Raw genomic sequence first — 22043 nt, forward strand, 5'->3', positions numbered from 1 at the left:
CATGCTCTCAGCATGGTGGTACCTCGTACCGCCGCATGCCTCGCATGCCGAAACACACAGCGCCCATGGTCTGGGTAACAGCGATGTGAGTCAAAAGGGGGTAGTTATGAGTTTGGATACTACCATTTAAAGATAAGCTTCTCCATGGTTACTGCTCTCATGAAAGGTCACTTTCCTGCCAAACCTCCTCTCCTCCCTCCCTGGTTTTCCCTCCTTCCCCCTCCACTATATGTTGGTTGGTTTTTTTTTCCAAACGTGCTACATCAAAAGAGAAAATGAAAACATTTAAGATAATCACAGTCTGAGTATTTTAATGCAGGCTGTAGGAAAGGAAACATGTAAGCCAAGTGCTCTCACTGTGCAAGCAGAAACAGACTCTCGACCTCGTAAAAGTAGTATCTGAGAAATAACACTTGATTAAAGCAGCCAGTCCTTCATTTAAGTAGGTGCTTATGGTAGGGAAAATATCCAAGGTTTCTCTAGAACAGGCCTATCACGAAAATCAGGAACAGGCCAGACAGATGAATTATTGTGAGACAGCTGGGTTTCAGCCGGGGTGTGAGGAGATCCCTATTATCCCGTCCACCTTTCTTACACAAATGCCTCTCCCCAGAGAAGCAGAGTCATTAAAAGCCAGCTCATTCGCTCCTGACAGGCAATATGCATTGAGTGAGAGGTGATACATTCACATTTTCAGCGAGAAATCTTAGTCGCCCCAAGGAGTGGCTCGCTCAGAAGAGCAGTAATGGAATACATGGACTTTCATCTCCTCCTCGGGGCCGCCAGCATGGCCTGGCTCAGTAGTAACCCAAAAGTTATTAGCTAATGGGTTGTCTTGGTGACCTACATGGAATGAGTTTGGTCCGGTTTTCAGCAGACAATAACTAGAACCACAAGCAGTGTCAAACAAACTGTGCTAACAAGGTGAGCGTGCGGCAGGTAATGGCTGGGTGAATTGCCCATGTGCAGTCATGGTTTCCCCACTCCTCCAGGCTGAGGAGTGCAGGGGAAGCCTCAGCCAGTCTGCTCCACTGAGACAGGCATCCCCAGCTCTTAAATCCCAGTTTTGTCTCCACTCACACAAGCAAAGCGTGTTAAAAACAATGAAACATCATAACAACTGTTTCACATTCTTTAAGGGCCCAGCAGTACCTATTACGCACCAACTTGAGCTGAAAATACCACAAACTTGAACTACCAAAGAGCTTTCCAAAGACTGGGTCCCACAGTCCAGGCCCGCTGATGTGTGATGGCTTTTGAGTGCATCATTTTGCAATGGTAAAATTCCTTTTTTGTAATTCCTCATTTTAATACATAAAGTGAGTGTAAGACAACCTTACATCTCTCCAGAAAAACAAACCACAGCCATCCCTCTACTTTGCTCCTGTTTAACGCTGCCTGCAGTCCCAGCCTGAGCAATACCAAGGATACTGACAACCTATGGAGTCCAGAATAATCCACTGTTAGAAAAGCTTGCGCCCAAGTAAAATGCAGAATTCACCCTGAAGTGAAAGTGGCTTGAATCCTTACACCACAACCCAAAAATACCTTGGCAATAATTTGTGCCACTTCTTCTGCCGCATGTCCATAAACAACTCACTAAATAGTTACAATCTGAAATCCTAGAAGAAATCTAATTTGTGGTTAGGAGCTGCCTTTCATCTGTTAAAGCCTGCACAAGTTACAGAACATCACACAATCACACACAAGCTTCTTGCCACCACATTGCATGACTAGACAGGTCTCTTTAAATAAGACATCCACCAACTGCTTAGCTAAAAGGTTTACTGGGGACCCCTCCCCAAAATAGAATGTATGTAAAGCACTCAGCAACCACTATCACAGCCAAGAGGATGCCCTCATTATTTGTTTTGAACTTAAATTATGTAGGAATTAGCATGGAGCCAAATTCTGAAGGAAACAGGCAAGAGAGCAAAAACAGGCATTGCAGTGAGAAGGAAGGGAGGTTAGGTGTGTCTTACACATAGATAGCATTTATTTTGCTGTCAGTAAGACTCAGAGCTGAACTTTTTATAAAGATGCCATTAACACCCAAAAACCATCATACCATTTTTCTCAGAAGAGATCATTAAGCCTCCTGTTTGAGGCTTTAAATGTCTTGCTGATGCATTTCCTTCTCTAACACAGCTGAGACTGGTAACTGTCAAGGAAAGCCCAACAGTCCTGACCCTATATTCCTATATTTCTTTATATTACTCTTCCCAAATATCTCCTACTTCCCGAGTACAGAAGGAGCCTGGGACAGGAGGCATTCAGCAGAGCAGGAGCCCAGGGCATACATATATCACTGTGACATGTGTGACAGTATATTTTCATTACTACAGGATTAAAACTTAAAGAAAACTCAGACAAAAGGACCTGAGCAGCCTAATTCGCCACAGGACAAGTGACAAATTACTGTAAATTAATTTTGCAGATCACCAGGATTTTTTTCCTCACAACAATCCCACAACAACAGAACAAAGTTCTCTGCAGCAGCTTCATTAAATATGTGTGTGCCTATGTATACATTATTTTTTACATTCTATCATCCTCTCCTCCCTTTAAAATTTTATTTTCATGACAAAGGAGAGCTGTGCCTAGTGCTGAAAAACTCTCAGCTTTCTCCTGAAATGTAAAGTTCCAACACCTTGCATTTTCTGCTGATAACCAGCCCATCAATTGGAACAAAAGCGGTGATTCGAACTTTGCATTTTACTGGTCTCACAGATCGCACCAATGAAGTCAAAGTTATCTGCCCCAGCTCATACAGCATTATCTTTTAACTTAACGGAAGTGAAAGAGAAGCCTGTGCTCATCACCCAAAGGATGCAATTATTACTTCCTCTCTATATCGTTTTCAGTCAAGGATAAAATCCAGGATATGACCTTTTCATTAAGCATCAAGACAAAATCCACCTGGGATAGCCTAAGAAGGCTACCCTCATCCTCTCACTCAGCAGTTCAGAGCAAAGGCACTTGCTGCATACAGCTGAAAGGAATCCTTGTGCAAGATCTGTTTAAGGAAACATCTAATAAATGTTGATCAACAAATGAAACCCAAAAAGCTTTCTGTCTCCTCCTGCATGATCCCATTACAAAAAAAGCATCACAAATTTAACACATCAACCCTCTCCCAAATATCCTGCTCTATCTGTGTACAGTGTAAGGCTGACAAAAGGATTATAAACTGAGAATATGAGTGATATAATGTATTAGGGCAGTAAAATCTTCAATAGAAACCTGAGCTCCAAAAGAAGAATGCATAATAGTGTTGAATGCCTTCTATTTTTTGCTTTGTTCTGGCAATAATAACGTGCCTTTTGAAGTTCATACAGGGAGATAAAATGCCAAAAGGCAAATACTTACAATACAAGAACACTTGGTACATTTATTTCCTTCAGGCCTAAATTCTTCTCCTTCATTGTAGTGCCTCCCTTCAAATATACAACCTGGAAACAGCATTTGAATAAGTTTAGCTCCGGATAGCATACTGCCTTTTTGCTACAGTACACCCCACCACAGGACAATATGAAAAGCAAATTGTACCATCCTACCTGACACAAATCACTCAAGAAGCCCAAAATATATTTTGGGGAGAAAGAAAGCATCCTTCCATGGCAGATAAATTTGCACCAGCGAAGTTAAGGTGAAGTCAAGTCATCCATTAAAAGTGGCTTTGAAACACTTTTCTAATTTGTTTGCTTTTTACTACTCATACTTACTCCATCAGTTTATATTAGATGTTGGCAGAAGTTTTAACAAATTAGAATATAATAAACCCATTATATTGTAACTGGAGCAGTGCTTGCCTACAAAACTTCTGTTAAAATCAAATTAGCCTATAAAACCATGTTAATTTGCCACTGTGCTTCACAAAGGTAACCCATTCCCACTTCCCTTCAAAAAGGGAGTCTCCTTTTTTAGGATTACTCTTATCTTTTGCCTTCTAACAAAAGCCCAGTCATCAGACAGGCAAACCCAGATGACAAACCCTCTGAAAAATGATGAAAATACATATATGGCTATTGCCTATGCATCTCCTAGTCTGCATGTCTTCTACTAGAAAATATTAAGCATGCTCTTATTGTGCTGTTTAGTGCACTTCAGGCCACTGCAGTGCACTAAACAGCACATTTTAAGAACTTGCACATTTGAAGAACTTGTAAAGTATAATGAAGAAGTTAGAGGCAGCCTCCCAGGTAATGATGGTTATTATTAGAAATACAGTTGCACTTGTAGAACAGCATCTTCCCATTAAATCTCACCTGGACACACAGGACAACATGTTCCCATGAGTCTGGAAGGGTTTTTGCAGTGAACAACGCACTGTACCTCCGACTCTACTATCACTCCTTCCTGAAAAAGAAGCAGACCAGACATGCTCATTGTTAGTGCTGTGGCTGCTTTAACAAGCAAAATTCCACAATTACTAGTGGTACAATTAAAGCATGGCACATGCTGTGGAGCACTGGATTTCAAAAGCTCTTTTCTTTCTGTACCTGCTGCCTGGTATTAGGATTCAGGTTAATTCACAGTCAAAAGATACACTTGAGTCTCCTTGACTCCAAGACCCAGGATTTCCCTTCAAATGCATCAGGTAAGAAACTGAGCACCTTCTTAGGAAAAGGAATCCTGCTTTATCAGGAATCCTTAACCTCAGTAATCTCCATGCAGTTCTGGTGAAAACAGGCCAGACACAAGGCATTCTCGTCCCTCTCCCCTTGGAAGAAAAAAGGACTTAGAAAGCAGATAAAAGCATCTTGTTCTGTAGAGGGGCGACGCTTATCTTTGATGCTTTGCCTGATAAGTATTAGTAAATTAACATTTCCTGTACTTCTTGTTCAAGAAGTCAAGAGTCCTCCTGAACAAATCTAGGTGTGAGGATCTGTGCACAAAAGGCTGCTATGGTGGGGTTTTATTCCACTTGCAGCTTTGCATTTGGAGGCAAGGAAACCTGTTTTTTAAATGTATGGGTCTAGAGTAAACAGGATAACCTGGGTTTGCATTTATACACTAAAACAAGCAATAAAGAATTGCTCATTTAATGTAGCTAGTAGTGATCAGACTACTTAAATTCAAGCTGTATCTTTTCATTAAGTGCAAGGATACAGAATAATTCTGCTCAAACTTCATTCTTCTTAGTACTTTTGTCTTTAAAAACATGGGTGCAGTTTGTAGAGCAGAAGTATCACAGAAAAAAGAGAAAAATCTTGAAGCATCTTTTTCTTATTTGTAGAAGCTCTTCATACTCATTTATGTCTCCTCTTTCCAACAGCTGTGATTCTTAGTAGCTGCTATTATTAAAACTGGATCAAATTATCATCAAACATTGCAGGTCTGTTCACAGACAGAAATAAAACTATACATAATTACTTGTTTTGTGCTTAAAAGTTGGAAATCTTGTAAATGTTAAGGTTGCAGATAAGCAAGCTACCCAAAATGCCACTGTGTCAACAGGACAGAAGCTCAGGAAAAGGTTTGATTGTGTGTTTCTATTCAAGAACATCCCAGGTAAAATCCATGGGCACATACACATGAAAGTGTGCAATTACTAAAATAATAATTTGTATTTCACAAAAGGTTTAGCACACTAAAAAAAGGAGGGGGGAGGGGTGGATTTATTCCAACGTCAAAACAGCAGGAAATGGCACAACTGCATACCTCTCCTTCAGTAATGTTTGGGTATCGCGGTACTTAGGTCACATATAACCTGTCCTTCTGAGTGTTTGGTTATAGCTGGCCATATCTGAGTGGATTTAAATGACTTTAAATGCAAAGTCCATATTGTGCTTTGGGTATAAAATATTTCAGTTTACTTGGATTGGATAAAAAAAGGCTCAGAACTTCATGGGAAAAGCCTGCAACTCAATTAGCATGATGCCGATGATATCCTTACCTGGCACTGGTATGTAACACAGGGATTGCTAGGGAGGTGCCATTTCATAGAGCTGTTGTACGTATTTCCTCCGAAACTGCAATCTAGGAGAGACAGAAGCGTCAGTCTGGCTGAATACAATGATCCCGTGGGAGGCTGCTGCTGAGGGTCACAGAGCACCATCCTCAATGTGCCCCATCCTGTACCCTAGGTTAACAGAAGAGGTAGAGCTGAAAGTTGGGACTGATGAGAGGGATCATGCCTTGGGAGGGCTTACAGCAACACCTCCTAGACGTCTTCTCCCGGTCCATGACCAGACAAGCTCTTTACAAACTACAGCCATGCAAGACCAACCAAAATCAGTGACAATTTACCTAAAAATGGAGGTTGGTGGCTATTTTGCCATCCATTCAGGAGCTGTTCAGCCACCCGTGCACTGGAGAGGGGAGAGGGAGGAGAGAGGGTAAGAGAAGAGCTGGAAACACTCATCATCCAGCCTGGCTGTGCTATCCTCATCCATTAATCAAAACCCTCAGGAGAGCTCTTCAGCCAACACAGATCACAGATGCACTGACATCAGCAGAGCTACTCCTCCTTTACACCTTTTCACCTTCATAACAGAAGGGCTTAACGTCCACATAAACTAAAAGCCATGAGGCCCTTCTGTGTGGGTGGTGAATCTCTCAGTGGGGACATTCTGGAGTCCCACAGGGTTTGGCTTTATATGTCTTTGTGTGTTATATGACAATGTTGTTAACAGCGAATAGGTTGGTTTGCCCATACACAGGATCAGTATGCATTTTTTTGTGCATAATGAAGCTTCCCTGAGCTGTTTTGAAAAAAAAAAAAATGAAAACATTAATTTTCATATTTCTGATTACATGATCCTACTCGTGTCCCTTCCCACTCTTCCATTGTTTTCTAGTACTTTGCAAAAGAAAAAACAAAAAAGGTTAACAAAGAAAATAATAAAATAGCTCACCAGAAAAGTAAACTTGAAAATGTATACTAATTGCAAATAAAATATTTGTTTTAAAAGAGTTAGTTTATTAACACAGAATTATTTCAATTAAAAATTACTGCTCTGGAGAGCTGAAAAGTTTCTGGAAAAAAAACAAAACAAAACAAAACACAGAAGTATGCCATTTTCTGCAGGAAAAAATGCCCTTTTTTCCATATACTGCTCTAAGGGTTTTTTCCCAGTCTATTTTATTCAAAATGAGCTTGATCAAAGAGCCCATGAAACCAACGGGAGACTTGCCAGAGACTTTGAAACACAACATAGAGTCACCAAGTACAAAACCACAATCAATCAAATGATGGCCACGGCACCATTCTCTTTCTACACCCTACCTCAGCAGCTATTCTAAGTCATTCTATGCTGTGTAGTGCACTTTGTCCCAAACTGCTTTGGGCTACGTTTTATGCCCTTCTGAAAGTAAAGGTAAGTTATCAGCCCTACACCAGTAAATCTTTGAGCTCACCGTATAAGAAAACTTGAGGGTCACAGCTCTGAACTGCCAAGGAACTTGAAATATCCAGAAAAACATTTTGCATTCAACCCCAAATTTAAATGAAACCTGATATACAGAGATCATTTCCAAATGTATTAACTGCCTCCAGTTAAGATCTTAAACAACAGAAGACTTGTACTTCAGGATTTGCAGTACTCAGACATTTTTCCAGGCTCAGTACAGAGCAACATAGGAGAAATTTGCTGACGCTGTGGCCATTTCACTTAACTAAGCTGAAACAGGTATGTTTTCAAAAGAATTGATCAGTAGTCTGAGACCTGGCTGTGATAATTTAATCTTTGATAAATATTGAAAGGTAAAAAGTTTTAATCTGAATCTCACTTTTTTAAAGTAGCCAAGTCCCTATGAAGCTTTCTTGAATAACAAAAAAAAAAATGTTCAGAGTCTCAGTGTATTAATGAAGTTCTGTGTGAGCTTTTATGCATGCAAGGCAACATGTCAAAAGAGGAACATGAAGCTCTATACTCCTCTTAAGCATTTTGAAGTTGCATTCTGAAAAACACCTAGCTGACTTTGTAGCACAGTCTCAGTGCCCACTGGAAATTCTGACAAATAGCAGAGCCTGTTCAATGCATTTTGGTGTTCTCAGGTTGCAGAAACCCAGGCCATACTGGTCCCAGTTTGAGAAAGAATTTACACATGTGCTTGACTCTCAAGATGGAACAAGCTGTGTTGTTAAATACCTTTGCATGTTTATTACTGGATGGGTCTGGTGTCTTCAACACCATGTAGAATCAAGGGCCAGGTTGGAAAGTACTACTGACTGCAAAATGCTTTGCATATTTGCTCACCAATTATGCTCTTTGATTTGAAGTGTTCTCTCTGTAAGAAAGATAGTGACCCTGGGCTAATCTGCATGTACAGATGTGCATAATAAACTGAAATTTTCAGTTCAAGGATTAGTCTGGTTGAGAAAGCAGGAAGGTGGTATATCTGTGCAGTCACACTGCTCTTGCTTGAAGTGCATATCCAAGCTATGCTACAAAATCCTCTGCCTCGCTGTGCCAGCTGTTTTCCCTATGGAAAGCAGCAAGGGGGAAGCCAAACCCCACCTGCCCATGAGCCACTTCTGTCACTGATACATGGTGCTGGCAGCACCAGGGCATGGTACACCAGAAGTAGCTCTGGCAGGGAGAGCTTGTAGGCAGCAAAGGCAAAATCTAGAAATGGAAACCAGGATGGAGAAGTCCACAGAAGCACTGGAGATACTAAGACCATTCCTGTGCTTTGGCATAGGCCAGCAGGTTGAATAAGGGAGTCAGAGCAGCATCATGCGAGCACCAGCGTGAGGCACGGTGGGAGCTGGATTTCAGCAGATGCTCAGTTGAAGAAAACACACAAACACCGTGGAGAGTCAGCCAGTAACACAGGCAGGCTTGGTGAGAGCTGCCTGAGGGCCAGGCAAACTGAAGACAGAGCAAGAAAGGAAATGTTTTACAATATCCAGGTAAGATTTTAACCTGTCCCTGACCAGAGATGTGCCCTGATAATCTGCCCTTTGTAAGTCTCAGAGTTACACCCTCCACTCACTCTTCAAAAGGAAAAAGAAACAAAGCCCACATACCTCACTTTCAACGTACATAGCTCTCAGCAGACACTTGCAAACTTACACACGGAATTTCCTAGCCCACCTATTCATAGAATGGAAGTTCATGAGCCTCAGCTAAATTCAGGTGAGTTGAAATCCACCTGTTCCCATGCATGAACTCCATTGAGCTATTCTAGCTCATCCATGGTGAAAGGTTCATCATACTTGACTTGGAAAGTAGAGGTCGCTGAATAGCTCATGACCAAAAGCATCAGCAAAGTCCCTGATGCCAATTTCTACAACCAAGTATAGTGGAACATACTTCAAGTTCCTAACAGCCATTTTAATTCCCTTTGGAAATATTATTACATTAACTTGTTGCCTCCATCTGCCATGTGAAAGGTAGAACAGGAGAAAAGAATGAATCAAGAAAGATCAGAGCTTAGCACAATCACTGAAATGCCATCTTCACTTCTGCCTGAATACATACTTTAAACAAAACTTTAAAAGAAAGGGCTACACAGAGCAGGTTTTCAAGAGGGGAACACGAAAAGCCTGAGAATGTTCTAAGTAGTACATCAAAAGTAACAGATTTGACATTAATAGCTAAGTTAGATCCTGTGACATATACCCCATAAGGAAAACATTTAGGATTCAACATAGAGGAGGAAGTTCAATATCAGCAGTCTACATCAATTTTAATAGAGCTAAGGTGATGTGTATCAGTCAAGGAGTATGTCCTATTTTTTTTTAGTCTTTCCTGCTTCTTTCTTTAAGAATAGCTAGTGTTTTATTAATGTAAAATATTAACTTTTGGTTAGTTGTAGGTTTTGTTCCTGCTACCTACTTCAACCCAATAGTTCAGATAAGTCCTGGATAAATATGCAAGCTGAAAGTTGCTTATCTGAATCAAACCAAACCACTGTATACTTTGAAGTTGGTCAGTTGTTGTATATGCAATGGAAACTACTGATTACCTTCTAGTTCCCTCATAAAGGCAAAATGATCCTCTAGACTTCACACATTCCTGCACAGAAAAAATGACGATATAATAGTTAAGTCACTTCTAATTTACTAATGTAGCTATTTTTTTTTTCAATATTGTGCATGCCTTACTTGAGCACCTTAGTTTTAAACATAATAAACCAATCTTTGGCTGACTTCGTTTGAAAGAGATCAAATTAATTCCAAAACAAGCATCCTCACATGGAATTGGACTGGAATAACAAAAGAAGCAAAGTATAGCAGATTTTGTTATTGGCATGTGGACAAGTTGACGATCAGGAAGCCATTTGTCTTTCCAAATGCAGTAACATTGTTAAATGACCTTCTTTTTTTTTTTCCTTCCCCAAACAGTCCAGCACAGAGCAGTATCATGAAGATAGAGAAATTGACTGTATGAGACAGTTCAGTAGTGCTAAAGCTCAGCCAGGGTCCTGAGGAGTTCATTAAAAACAAGCCTTTATTACTCAATTTGACATTGCCCAATAAGATTCCAGAAGAGACTTTTGCTTATTTTAGGCTAATGAGAATTTTATAGACAAGTCATTTCCTTATTCTCCCAAGAGAAAGTGATAAATTGGTGCACAATAGACTGGCTCCCCATCCCTCATTTCTTCAGCATCTTTCTTCTCTTATTAAGTCTTTTTCTTGCTTTCCCTCCACTTTCTATTTAAAAAAAACCAAAAAAAAAAAAAAAAAAAAAGAGAAAAGAAAAGAAGTAACCTCTCTATTGGCATGGAAAATAAACATTAGGAAAAAGAAAACAGCCAGAAGACATGTTTTATTTAGTGTTTGACAAATTAATCCTCAGGGAGGTATCTAGGCATGCTAACACTAAATACCAGTTCTAGCCAAAAAAAAAAGGAAAAGAAAAAAAAAAAAAATCAAAAAAGTCCCACCACAACACCAAACAAAAAAACCCCAGCAATAATTTGCACATTCTGCAGTATATCCCTGGCATGAAATCTGTTGACCAAAGTAGGAGAATCATGAATCACACACATACACCTATTAGAAAATATATTTTCACGTCTTAATGATGGTAAAGCCATTGACAGCTACCAGAAAACTGAACTTCCTATTGGGTAGCCCTGGTCTTCATTTGTCAACACAGAAGCATGAAAATATAAACAAAATCTCCCAAGTTTATTGTCTAACTTTAAACAGTGAAAATCCAACCCTTTCCTCTGTAACCGAGTGCAATCAAATATTTTTGCAGCTGAGACAATGCAATTAAAATACCCAAGGGATGCAGGGCACAGGGGCCATAAAAAGGCCGTACAACAGAGTGGAGCAAAGTGGCCATGAGGGTGAGCGGTGCAGGACTGTGCAGTACAGGCGTGTGATGCAACACAGCTCACAATTGCTGAACAAACATTGGCAGAAATAGACATCAAGTTCTCCCTGTGCTTTGGTTTTGCCCACTGCACCCCACTAGAACTCTGTTTCACCTTCCCAAACGTCTTGTGTTTCACCAATATATTTAGGGGGTGAAAGTCACTCTGCAGGATCCATAAGAATCTCATGATCCAAAATGCCACTTAGTTAGAGCTGCTGCTGATTCCTGAGCTGACACTTGATGTGTTTGCCAAGCCTGGCAGCTGGAGAACTGTGACCTCTCATGGCTGCGAGGAGCATCATGAATAATGCTGCTTGGTGGAACAATTATTTGCCATTTATACCTGATTGCCTCATGCCTGCAAAATAATTCATGATCAGTACAACTTACCGCTTCAAAGTCAGATGGTACCAGAAATTCTTATTCCAGTGTTAACTGTATTAAAATGTTTACTGTGTTGTTCCAGGTAAACGCATGAATGTTGCATAAAGCCTCCATCCTGAATTTCCTTTCACTTTGCTGCACTGGACACAACACCCACACACAAGGTACAAGAGCATCCATGTATGGCCACAGTGGTTTTATGCCATTTTCTAACACAAAAGTCCTGAAAAGCTCCTCTCTGATTGTAAAAGGTAGGGTAACTGATGTTTGGCAGCGCTAGTATTTATGACAAGACAGTTCATAAAAGTTCCTGAAGTAAATGAAGAATTGTAGTAATCAAGATATCAAGAAAATCTGAAATTTGAAGTACTACTGAATCCTATAATATACAGCAGATAGTCAAGGGATATGAAATGCGTGTGCTAAGACCTTTGTAGAAAGAGTTAAAAGAAGTGGTAGAGAGATAGAGACCTTTTCTTAGACATACCAGAAGTAACCAAAGCAGACACCATGATGATACGGGATGATACTTTCCTTAGTGGCTGTATGTGACTGATTCAAAATCCCATCCTCTACTGAAAATACAAAGCTAGAAACTGAATGAACATTGAGATGAACCTGTACCTCTATCCTCAAGAAACTGAGGCAGAGAACAGTACCAAGAGACTGAGAGGCAGTGAGAAGGCTGAAAGAAAAGTTAAACTTGATTATGTCCCCAAACAATCTCTTTCCATAACCAGTCTCTCTCAGATACCAAGACTAGATTATTCAGATGAGAGTGGAAAAGATTTTAGTAGGAAAATATATCATTATCTTCCCAGCCCATTACACCTCCATCCATGTACTGGGTTGCACTCTTGTCTCTGAAAGCTTGCCTCAGGACATGCAAGGATGGGCTGCAAGTTATAGTGCCCCACTGGGGCCCCACACAAAGACCTCCCTCCCCTCTCTTTTACAGCAGGGCACCAAACTGGTATCAGATATCTCATGCTAGGGGTGTCCACAGGCAAACAAAGTCCCAAAGGTATGCATGGCTCCTGCAGAGTGTTAGTAAAGTAGCCAGAACACTGATAAACTCATAACCTCCTTCTAATTTCCTTTGCAAGCCAGCTCTAATAGTTGAAATTGGCTGCAATCCTCAACCATAACATTTTATATCCTTTCCAAGAAATACACAATTAACTGGGATAGCTTTGGATATTCAATATTCAGGGGAACTAGTGCTGCTGTTGCCTGAGCTGTGATTCCATTCTCTGGTAGTCTCCAGATCAATGGAGCACAGCATGTGTGTTAACCTCTAAGATCATTAATTAATAATAATAATTAAAAAAAAAAACCAACCTACAGTAACTCTCAAATGTTAACAAAGGCAGAAAGAGCAAATTTGCACGCAGGAAGTGAAAGAAACTTCAGAACAACAAGTCGTATCTGTTTGAACAAATACCCACCAATTTTATGTTTGCACATCCATGGAAGATTCATATTCTTATAATAAAATAGTAGAATATGCTACACAATTTTAGAAACGCAAACTTATGCAGCCCTAAGACAGTAATACCACTTCTGTAGAGAGCAAATAACTTACTAGAGGTTTAGAGAGCTCTATATCCAAGTGACAGGTCTCCATCCAACTAAGTAAGAAAATGCTGCCAACTCTGTTTCTATAATGTCAGTGATCTCACATGTTTTCATTAAGCATATTAAATAAAATGAGAGATGAAAAGCGGCCTATTTATCCCATGCTAAAGTAATAAGAGGGATTAATTTTTTAATATTTTCAAAATGAAAAGCATGCTAGAGGTATATAGTATGTTTTATAAACTACAGTAAGTGTTTCTCAAAAGAATAATCTCACTGAATGTTGTCACTATTATACTTAGTTGCTTGTGGCAAGGAGCCATAATCATGGGCCTATATTTCTTTGTTCCAGATTTTGCACAAACACACAGTAAAAGAGAGCCTTGCCTCACCAACTTTACTGTCCGAGGTCCTATGAATCTGAAGTCAAGAACAGTGTTAAAACACATTGTTAGCCTGGAGGATTAAAATCTTAAGTAAAGCCAAATCTCTTAATATCCTAGGGATAACATGTTGTTTCCACCACAATGAATTTTCTGATTGCAAAAGCTACACTTGCTGCTGTTTCTTATTTTTCTGTTTATTAGGAAAAAGGAAGAAAGTGCTAGAAATTATCCAAATAGCATGCAAATACTCAAATGTAAGCAAGGGAATTATGCTCAGCACACAACCACTTGCAGGAAAAATTATCTGCCAACAGTTCAGTTTCTCCTGGATGAAAAGCTCTACACACAGGAGTTCAGCTGGATGCACTGTTGCAGGAATATAGTATTTCTTCCTTTCAGACTACTGCCTTGCTCTCAGAGGTGCTGAGCCTACATACCCAGTCCTCATGCACTCCTCATAACAGAGTAAAATATCCTGGCAGCGATGTCACAAATGACTCATGAGTGGTGGTTTCCTTCCTACACGAGCCAATTCTTGAAATAAACCCTTTGGTCTTGATGTTATCCTCCTGATGCTGTACTTAAATGACAGCAACCATTCATTCATTCATTTCTTCACAAGGCAGGAAGACGTGAGGCTGTCAAAGAGAGCTGGCAATAGCCCGTAAGGCCTGATTAAGCTTTTCTGCACTTTGGGAATGAATCCAAAAAAAAAGCCATCAGGTTCTGATGTCTTTTCTTCGTAACATTTTGTTCAGGTTTAGATGAAATGCAATCAGTAAAAAAAAAAAAATAAATAGTTTTTTAAATCCCTGTTTCCCTTTTCCGGCTTGCATTCCTTACGGGCCCTCTGGCAGCCTGACAAAACAGCAACTGAGAACAAGTGCTGCAGGGCCAAGTCCTGGCTGCAGCTGAACTCCATGCAGGGAGTGCTGGGGAGCTGCCGGGACACCAAGGGAGTAACTGAGGTTCTCTGCAGCCAGGCTGCCATTTGCACGCTTGGTTCCCCAAACACTCCCCACAGGACACTCATTTTGGGTTTTGCACAGAGCAGAGCAGGTGTTTCAGCAATGTTCAGTGTGGCAGGAGAACAAACACAAGAACAGTCCTTGCAAACCCCAGATGTAGATGTGGCTCCATCATCCTCTCCATGGCACCTGAACAACCTGGTGACAATCTGTGGCATTTGGACTGCTATAGTTATACAAGTGTATATTTAGCTTTACCTTGCAGAAAGAGCAGAAAAACTTATTCAGAAATTTCTCATTTACTTTGAAAATTAAGCCTTCAAGAGCCTTAAAAAAAAAAAAAAAAAAAAATCTGAACTTTAAAGCTCTTCTTGCATCCTAAGCACATAGGAACTGGCATCTTGGATCAGACCAAATGGCCTTCTAGCCCAAACTTGGTTTTCCCTTTTGAGAGCTACTGGGGGTTGAGCTGATCCTGCTACAGAAGTGTATTTTATGACACTAAGAAACACTTGTTAATGGGTAATTGTCAACTCAGAGCCCAGAATGATGTTTGTATAGTTAGGACTGTTTTGTCCTGTGTACCTATTTATTCTCATCTACATTAACTTCCTTTGCCATTTTGTCATCAGTTGTTCAGTGTCCCAAGAACCTTCTGCAACTCCTAGCAGGCAGCCCTCCTCCTTTACTACACTATAGAGAGGCCAGGTCTGCAATAGCAAGTTTTGTGTCACTCTCCACCCCTTTTCTAGATTATTTTTGAGAACTTTGACAAGTTGAGATCTTTGCAAGGATCTGCTGGTAACCTTTTTCCATAATGAAAAATAACCATTAGTTGTCACCACCTATTAGTTATTCATTGATGAGAAGAGTTTCTCTACAAATTGCTTAGTTTCTTTAGAAGCTTTTGGTGAGGGATCTTGTCGGATGCCTATTAGAAATCCTGGAAGACAACATCAGTTGGATCCCTCTGCCCACATACTTATAATAAATTCTAATTACTAGTATTTTTATAAGACATAAGTAGTCTTCCTTATATTTCAATTATCCACGTGCCTCCTAATTCTATTTTTGACCAGTTTCTATTAATTTTCTGTTAGAGATGTCAAGTATATCAAACTGCAGATGCCAGGCTCAAGCCTATTAATAACATTCTATAGGAACTCACCCCAATTCAAGATCGACAGAATAGAGTCTGAATTAAATTTTTTGTCTAATGATATCCTATACACATCAATATCTGTATTCTTATATTTGAAACATTAATCTTCTTTAGAGTAGATTCATTTCATATGCATATGTGCACGTATGCATATGTGTGTATATAAAATTTTCATGCAATTGACCAACCATGTATTCCTTTATCAGAATGGAGAATCGGCTTCCAACTTAATCAAACCAATATTTAGGAATCTTGCTATAAAGCTGACACAAAACACAATCTGACAAAAGAAACAACTTACGCTTATGTAAAACTCGTAACTACTAATTCTTACTGTTTTAGTAATGCTTTAATTTCTCTTTTTTCCCCTGTTCATTTCCTTTTCTATTAAGTGTCAGGCTTTTAGACAAATCCTAGATTTGGGATTTGCCAAACTTATTGCAAAGTTGCATTACAGAAGCAAATCGCGAGCACAGCAGCTAACACACTTCTGCAACCATCTGGGAAAAACACATATCCATCATATGTCTCTTCCTTCTGAATTTCAGTGTAATCTGTTTTCCTGCATTTGTATTTCCTCTGGGAAGGCAGTAAACGCTTGCATTTCCCAAAAACGTATCCTACACTGTCTGCCTCTCAGAGCTACTCTATCACCACTTGGGAATTGAGCAACAGGGAAAAAATAAAGCTGTCTAAATCTGGCACTCTCATCTCATCTCCATCTCACAACAATTAGTGTTTTAGGGCATATTACTTCCTGCAGCAATATAAAGAAAGATTAGTTTTCAATTTCATCTACTTGCACATTATTCATATGGATAAGTATGGTAGTTACATGCTATACATGCTTACACAAGTAATTTATTAATTTTTTAGATCCGATAATTAGGTCATTCTAAAGAGCCTGGAAGATACACTGTCAGTCAACAAATAAATGTACTGTGTTCAGATTGTCGCTCATTTCGGCTTTAATAAAAATGTCCACAATATTATTATTTCAATAAGAAATAGTAAAATGAATACAATTTAATTGGATTGTTTCTTTTATGAGGAGAAATAAAAATAGACTAATTGATTTTGACTTAAAATATTTCTGACAGATAAAGTTAGAACAGGAAATATCTCTCAAAAGACTGACAACATAACAATTAAGTACAACAAAAATGTATTTCTAAAGGATTGTCATTGTGCAAGAACTAATAATTACAGGATGAATATGTGAATTTATGCATCTCCATCAGCTTTGGAAACATATTGATTTTAATTGTGGTTACTGCCCTTTTCAAGCCTTTGGTGACAGCCACGTCCCAGATGGGAAGCTCCCAACTTGTCCTATCTCTGACAACACAGATGTGAACTGGTGACATTTGTAGAAGAGGGAAACAAGAGGAAAGGAACCGCACCTTTGCAACGCTCACAGCATGCTCCTCTCTGCTTAATTACGAGAGCACAGTCCTTGGAGAGCATCGGACACTTCTCTCTCTTGCATGTCACTTCCTTATTCTGGAAAAAAAAAAAAAAGAAAAAGAAAAAAAGAAAAAAAAAAAAAAAGAAAGACAAAAGCTATTGCTTAGTTCCTTTAAAACTCAGAATATAAAAAGTGAGGATAGCAATTTGCCCTCTCACTCAGAAGAGGTCCTTGCGATTCAAACACCTTTCTCTCCTTGAAGGAACGCAGTAGAAGACAATCTCTAGAATTATCCAGGAATTCAAGTAATTCAAGTGGTGTTTAAACTCCACTTAGACAGTAATTCATAACCACTACCTGTCATAGTACAGCAAACGTGCTCCACTGCAGAAATCCACTTTACTTAAATGAACAACTAGCTACATGACGCTCTTGTTAAAACATCCTCAGAGTCTTGAGGTGCTGCCCCATGAACTGCATAGCTCAGGAATTGTTTCTCACGGTGACAAAAGGACAGACGGCTGAGGAAGAGGTGGCACCCTCAGAGAGAACAAAACTCTGCCACTGCTGAAAGTAATTTTTAGGTGGCTGTACTACCTAGCTACCCAGATGGTCTTCAAAAGAGCCTGCATTATACTATACTAGAAAATAAACTACTGTAATTCATCTTTCTCCCCAAAACGCTGAAAATCGATGCAACAACAGAATCATAGGCAGAATCACTGCATATTATAGTGTCATCTTTCTATGGCAAAAAGCCAGCTCCCAAAGAGCATGTTGACCACATTAAGGAATGTCAATAAGGATATGCAAAAGCAGACCAAGGAAATATTCCATTTATAGCCTGTCTTGCCTCTGTGGTGTCAACCCTTCTGGTTATCCCTGCCTTAAAATGAGGGCAGAAAACAAATACTTTGAGGGTTTCTTTCAGTGAAATTTTGCTACTTGAAATTCCTGACTGAAATTCCTGACCTCCACCTATAATTAGTACCTCAGTTCATTAAGTGACACAGGTGGCCATTTACTACAGGCAAGCACTCATCTCACCCAACCTTATGACTTAATTAGAGACCAAAAAAAATCAAAGGGCTAGAAAAATGTAAATCATAAAATGAAAGGAAAATAAACTGCTTTCCTGTCTTTCTCTTTCAGTCCCTGTGGCCTTATTCAAGGTGCCTGTGAAGGATAACACGTAGCTTTTATTACACTCCAGCTCTTTGTCTGAAATAGGAGGTTTATTTTCTTAAAAGTCACTGCCTGATCTGATGGGAGCTATAAAGGCACTTCAATCTTATCAGTGTAAATGAGGAATCTCTCTCACCAAGCCAGTGTGAAATCAGCAAATGAGAATCAGGCCCTAAAGCGCAGCTGCAGCAGCACAAACAACTACTGTAAAAAGCCAGGTCACTGCTACGTGCTGGCTGCTCTGCATCACTCCCCCATTTCAGACCAAACATAGATGCAATTTAACTGGCGAGTTAAGCTGAATTTATTATGGTGGGTCTGTAGCTCTGGACTGGTACGAAGCAGCCACGGCACAGCAGTGCAACTGGCCCAACAAGCAATTTTTAGAGCACAGGGTGAAATCCTGATTGTCGTTATGTGAACATAGTGCCCCCTGACTTTGCCTCCTTAAAGCCTGTTGAAGTGCAACTGAACCAAGTTCACCAAATCAGCTACAAACACTCTGGATGTTGAAGGGTTCTGCTAAGATCTAATTGTCTCTAATGAAGTTTGCTCAAGGAAAGATTTAATAAGCCTAGCAGCCCTGTTATCTTTATCTGTGCAAAAATCTTCTGCATGGTGAAAGCAGGTTTGAAGAAAAGGCAAAATCCAGTTTAGTGTAGGCTCCTTTGGAGAACATGATTTACTCAGCTGCAGCATGCATCATGGACCTCATGAAGATGCATGGTGCACTTCTGGGTCAACCCAAATGGATTGGACTCATGTCAAAGGGTCCAGCGGGCAGCTACACATCAGACTTCCTCTTCAAAGGAAGAAATTATTATTGCAGATGGCAGCAACAAGAAGTAAAACATGGCTCTGATTTCTTTTTGTTCCCTGATTCCCACAGGACTCCTGGGGCAAATGTCTCACGTAGCTCAGCTTCCCAGGGAACTTCTTGCCCTCTCCCCTGGCTGCCTCCCTCAGGTACATCCTGACGTGGTTGCTCCTTGTTTGTAATACAAAAAGTCCCTAAAAATCCTCAGGATGCATCTGACATGCATATTTCAAACAGGAACTACTTGCTGGTTACCGTTCGTAACTAAAAACCTCCTGTTTGTCCCACCTTACTTAAATCAGGAATCTTCTCTGCCAATGACAAGTTTGGTACCGTTGAGCCAAGCCACAGCGGAAGCCAAATTTGGATTTCACTCTTCTTCCCTCATCACCAGCATTGCTGGTGGCTCAACCCTGAACTCAGGACTTTTATTACAGATGAGGATGGAACTGGAATAAGAAAGCAAAACCGAGTGGGGCCATATAGCCTAGTGGCTGGGAGCTTTCCTGAAAGGGAGGATTTTGGACTTCACGTCCTGTTGTCAAGGGCTATTTTAAATTAAGAGCTGTTCCACATAAAGCACTTTAGTGGCCCACAGTGCAGCGACAGGAACTGAATCATCCTCCCTCCTTGAAGGCATCTTAAGCAGCAGGCTATAGATTCATATTTCCTTTATCCCAGTAGACCTTGAATGTCTTGTTACTCAGTGGCCCAGCTTCAGCAGAAGAGGGGCTTGTTCCTTGTGCTCCTAAAAGTCACTGATCTTGACAGCAAGGATGCTTGTGGGGTACCTGGAAGAGGAATCTTTGAACTGCCTCTGGACATGGAGGGCGCTGAACCTGGATCATCATCTCAAAGGTGACAGCATGGTACTAACAAGTGGGCAGAAGGTGCCACACTCACTCACCTCCTTTTTTCTTTTTCTAAATAAAAGAACAAGCTCAGCTGTGTCCCTTGGAGAAGCAGCTGCATCCTCCTGTCTGCAAGGACAGGCCTGTGTATATCAGATGAACAGCAAATTTTGCCACAGCAAGAAGGGTGGCTAACCCCTTCACAAGGTGGGATTTGTAAAGCTGTTATTCCTTCTCTCAAGTTGGTATTACAGGCAAGCCCTGCGTGGGTCCGAAACTGGCTTGAATCCAACTGTTTTGGATGCCACCCCAAGGTGCCTAAACTCCCTGACACTGGGGCTGGTCTGCTCTTCCAGGCTGTGAGCTACAGCACCTCTCAGGGCTGTAGCCCCTACTGCTGCTGAACAAATATACATTAGAACCACAATTGCAACGTACTACCCCATCAAAGTCTTCAGATCAAAATCCCTCTTGCTTCTTCTAGGACCGTATTTAATTCTGAAATTCTTTCTGAGAAATCATGTTCTTCTGTCTCAGTGCTGCATCTTGGGGAAAATTAGGCCAGCAGATGTAGAGGGAAGGGTTAACGTACCATGCTGATCAACCACAGGACAGCACCAGATAAAACAGGGCTGGTAAATCATTGTTTAGTCTATTGCAGTCGAGCATTATCCAGTGCAGATCTCCTAGGCCCATTGGGTGTAAAAGTACGAAGATAAAACAAAGAGCAATTGTCACTAGGAACTTTTTTTTTTTTCTTTCTTTCCTTCGTGCTGTCATCCAAAACACTGCTTAATGTGTACTGTCCATCTGCTTATTTCAATTCTGCTGCCTCTTTCCCTCCCAATTCACAAGGGCAAGCAGAGGGTGAGAGTAAATGGACTTTAGCATTAAATCCTTTCCTTCCAAATATGTCCCCTCCTACTCTCAATAATCACAACATTTCATTACTTGTCCCAACCATACATTTAAAAAGTCAATAAGTAGCTGCATGCAGGAGAGCTGTATTACCAAACCTCCATCTATGTTGTCAACAGCGTTTCTGGAGTTGTTGAAAGCTCTCAGATACTTTGATTTTTGCTGTTCTTAAGAGAACACTTCTTAGACGGCAACATTCAGAAGCCAACAGTTATGGGAGGGTAGGGGATTTTTTTCCTTTTGTTTACAGGCCATGCACTCTGGCACTGAGAAGTACAGAAGAGACACATGGCTCATAAATACATAAACCATTTGCTAAATCAGAAACCTGGGAGTCAGTCAAAATCCATAATAGGGTCCCGAGATTCATAATAAATAACTTTTAATTATAGTTCTGCACAATAGTTATTTTAAACAGATGGTTTATAGATTCACATCTGGGATTTTTTTTGTTGTTGTTAATTTAGTGCTCAGGCACACACACAGAAAGGGAGAGAACCTCAGCTAAGGTTTTTATTGGTGTTAAAAAAATACATTTCTTTTACAAAGAGGCCAGGCCGATTCAGAACAATGCTGCTACAGCTGACGCAACTCCCCAGTCAGCGCTCAGTCAACAAAGAGTTTGCACGGGAATCCCAGGCTCCCTCAGAAAGGAAAATTTAGGGAAGTGCTAGAGGATCACCCTGGACTTCTCTCCCACACTCACCAAATCTCACTGCTGGAGAACTAGCATTTTAATGCATTAGGGGAAAGATCAGAAAGTTTTGTTGGGTGCCCACATTTCTCCCCTCTCCCACGCTTTGCCAGTGGGAAGCAAAGTTTTCTTTAACTTGGCATGCAAAGGCGACGTCACATTCCTACACAGGAGAGATACACTAACCAGGCCTAATACCAGTGTTACTGCTTCATGTTACCTTTACTACAACCTCCTCTCAACGCAATTTGTTCACCTTCTACATACACCTCATATTTTTACCTTCCATCAAAGAACTCCACACAAAATAGCCCTTTCTGGTGACAAAATTTATCAAACTAACAGCCTTAAAACTCATGTGGTACAGTTAAATAAAATGCCAACATGAAAAGAAAAAAAAAAAGAAAAAA

General features: G+C 40.3%; 1 protein-coding gene across 1 annotated transcript in view; it reads right to left on the reverse strand.

Annotated features, from left to right (window-relative positions):
• Positions 1–22043, reverse strand: part of BMPER (BMP binding endothelial regulator) — a gene marked incomplete at both ends in the record, with an annotated part of 145674 nt that overhangs the window by 104034 nt on the left and 19597 nt on the right. The window contains 4 exons of the mRNA XM_080339243.1: positions 3370–3452; positions 4269–4359; positions 5900–5982; positions 17164–17263. Of these exons, the coding sequence (XP_080195369.1) occupies positions 3370–3452; positions 4269–4359; positions 5900–5982; positions 17164–17263 (357 nt within the window). The remainder of the gene's footprint in view (positions 1–3369; positions 3453–4268; positions 4360–5899; positions 5983–17163; positions 17264–22043) is intronic.

Source organism: Nesoenas mayeri, assembly GCF_963082525.1.
Source record: "Nesoenas mayeri genome assembly, chromosome: 2".
NCBI classification, from domain to species: Eukaryota; Metazoa; Chordata; class Aves; order Columbiformes; family Columbidae; genus Nesoenas; species Nesoenas mayeri.